The following is a 2,482-nucleotide window of genomic DNA, read 5'->3' on the forward strand; positions in this document are numbered from 1 at the left end:
ATCCTGTACCTGTCAGTAAGATCCCAAAGTTTGAGAAGAAGAACAAGATTTCCGTCAACTTGTTTGGATTTGAAGAAGGAGATTTGTTCCCGCTGTACCTCACCAAAGAACGCGAGTTTCCGGTGCATGTTAATTGCTCAGTGCTGTTTTCAAGAGGGAAGAAACGTCATTATTGCTTAATAAATTAAATCAAAAATCTCAACCGACTACTTTCCGACCAAACAAGGCACAAAGCTCAAATGTATTACTGTCCTTATTGTCTACATGGATTTGTTCGGGAGCAGCTACTGAAAGACCACAAGCCACTCTGTAGTCAGCAGGGACCTCAGAGGATTGAACTACAAAATGAGGATAACATGTTTCTCCAGTTTAAGGATTTCCAAAAACAGCTACGAGTCCCCTTTGTCATTTACGCTGATTTCGAGAGCCTAACCACCAAGATACAGTCCTCCTCACCGGATCCTAGCAAATCCTCTACGGAGAAATTACAGAAACATCGAGCCTGTGGTTTTGCTTACGTAATTTTCTCTCCAAAACCAGAATACTGCAAACTTCCCGTAGTCTATTGCGGAGCGTTACACCAAGAGGAGGAAAGAATCCATACTCTCGTGAAAGAGATTGTTCCTATGCAGTTGACCCCTTCCGAAGAACAAGAATTTCAACAAGCCACTTATTGTCACATTTGTAGAGAAGAACTTGGTGTTGATCGTGTTCGGGATCACTGGCATCTTACTGGTAAATTCAGAGGGGCGGCCCATAACGCTTGTAATTTGAATTTTCAATTCAAGGGTCGAATTCCGATCATTCTTCATAATCTCAGAGGATACGACTCCCATCTTATCATGCAAGGCGCGGGAAAGTTCAAGAACAAGACCATCAATTGCATTCCAAACAATATGGAAAAGTATATTTCCTTCTCGATTGGCCACTTGGATTTTCTGGACTCACTTCAGTTCATGACTGCCTCTTTAGAAAAGCTTGTTTCGAATCTGGCAAAGGAGGGAGATGCTAAATTTCATGTTCTCAAGCGCCACATCGAGGCGAGCAAAGTACCTCTTCTGTTGAGAAAAGGCGTGTATCCATACGATTATATGGACGATATGAGCAAGTTTCATAAGCGACAACTCCCATCCAAAGAAGCCTTCTTGAGCCAGCTTACCGAAGAGCATATCAGCGATGAAGATTACCAGCATGCACAAATAGTGTTTACAAGCTTTCAATTGCAAACTCTTGGCAAGTACCACGATCTCTACCTTCTCTCCGACGTATTACTGCTGGCGGATGTCTTTGAAAACTTTCGAAGCGTCTGTATGAACTACTATGGATTAGACCCCTCTCATTACTACACCTCTCCTGGTCTGGCATGGTCCGCCTGCCTTAAGATGACGGATGTGGTATTAGAATTATTAACCGACCCGGGCATGTACTTGTTTGTCGAAGAGGGCATCCGAGGCGGTATTTCCATGATCAGCAATCGTTACGGCAAGGCAAACAACCTATATGTACCTGACTTTGACTCGACTCAGGACAAGAACTATATCATGTACTTGGACGCCAACAATTTGTATGGATGGGCCATGAGTCAACCTCTCCCAACACACGAATTTTTCTGGTTGACGGAGCATGAAATTGAGGAGCTCAATGTCATGTCTATACCCGATGATGGTGAAGAAGGGTACATTCTTGAAGTAGATCTAGAATACCCAAAAGAACTCCACGATCTCCACTCAGATTATCCCCTAGCGCCAGAGACGATGAAAGTGACCCCAAACATGCTGTCTTCCTACTGTCAGCAGCTGGCACAAGACTTGAACCTGGGTGGTGCGCCCGTACCTAAACTGGTCCCAAATCTCTGCTACATTCTTCATTACCGCAACCTGAAGCTGTACTTAGACCTTGGCATGAAGCTAACAAAGATCCATCGGGCACTTGGTTTTGCACAGAGTACGTGGTTAAAGAGTTACATCGACTTCAACACGGAAAAAAGAAAACAAGCGTCCAATGACTTTGAAAAAGATTTCTTCAAACTTATGAACAATGCGGTATTTGGCAAAACTATGGAAAACTTGCGAAAGCTGGTGACCAACCCAAGCAAACTCAACAAACTTACCGCCTCACCCGCCTTTGATGCCTTCCACATCTTTTCTGAAGATCTAGCCGCCATCTGTATGAAAAAGACCAACTTGTACCTGAATCGTCCGATTTACGTTGGCTTTACGATTCTTGATCTGTCTAAAGTCCTGATGTACGATTTCCACTCCAATTACATGGTCTGAAAGTACGGACCCCAGGCTAAATTGCTGTTTACAGATACCGACAGCTTGTGCTATGATGTTAAGACAAATGACCTCCACCACGATTTTTTACAAGACCTAGACTACTTTGACACGTCAGAGTACCCAAGAGACCACTTTCTGTACAGTGCGAGGAACAAAAAGGTGCTAGGGAAGATGAAAGACGAGACCCATGGCATACCCATCCA

General features: G+C 43.8%; 1 protein-coding gene across 1 annotated transcript; it reads left to right on the forward strand.

Moving 5' to 3' along the window:
- The first annotated feature begins 956 nt into the window (after window positions 1–956).
- Window positions 957–2,276, forward strand: LOC138040223 (uncharacterized). The gene has a single exon (XM_068885987.1). The coding sequence runs from the start codon at window positions 957–959 to the stop codon at window positions 2,274–2,276; it is 1,320 nt and encodes a 439-aa protein (XP_068742088.1).
- Window positions 2,277–2,482: the final 206 nt, after the last annotated feature.

The sequence above is a fragment of the Montipora capricornis genome, chromosome 3 (assembly GCF_036669925.1).
Source record: "Montipora capricornis isolate CH-2021 chromosome 3, ASM3666992v2, whole genome shotgun sequence".
Lineage (NCBI taxonomy): Eukaryota > Metazoa > Cnidaria > Anthozoa > Scleractinia > Acroporidae > Montipora > Montipora capricornis.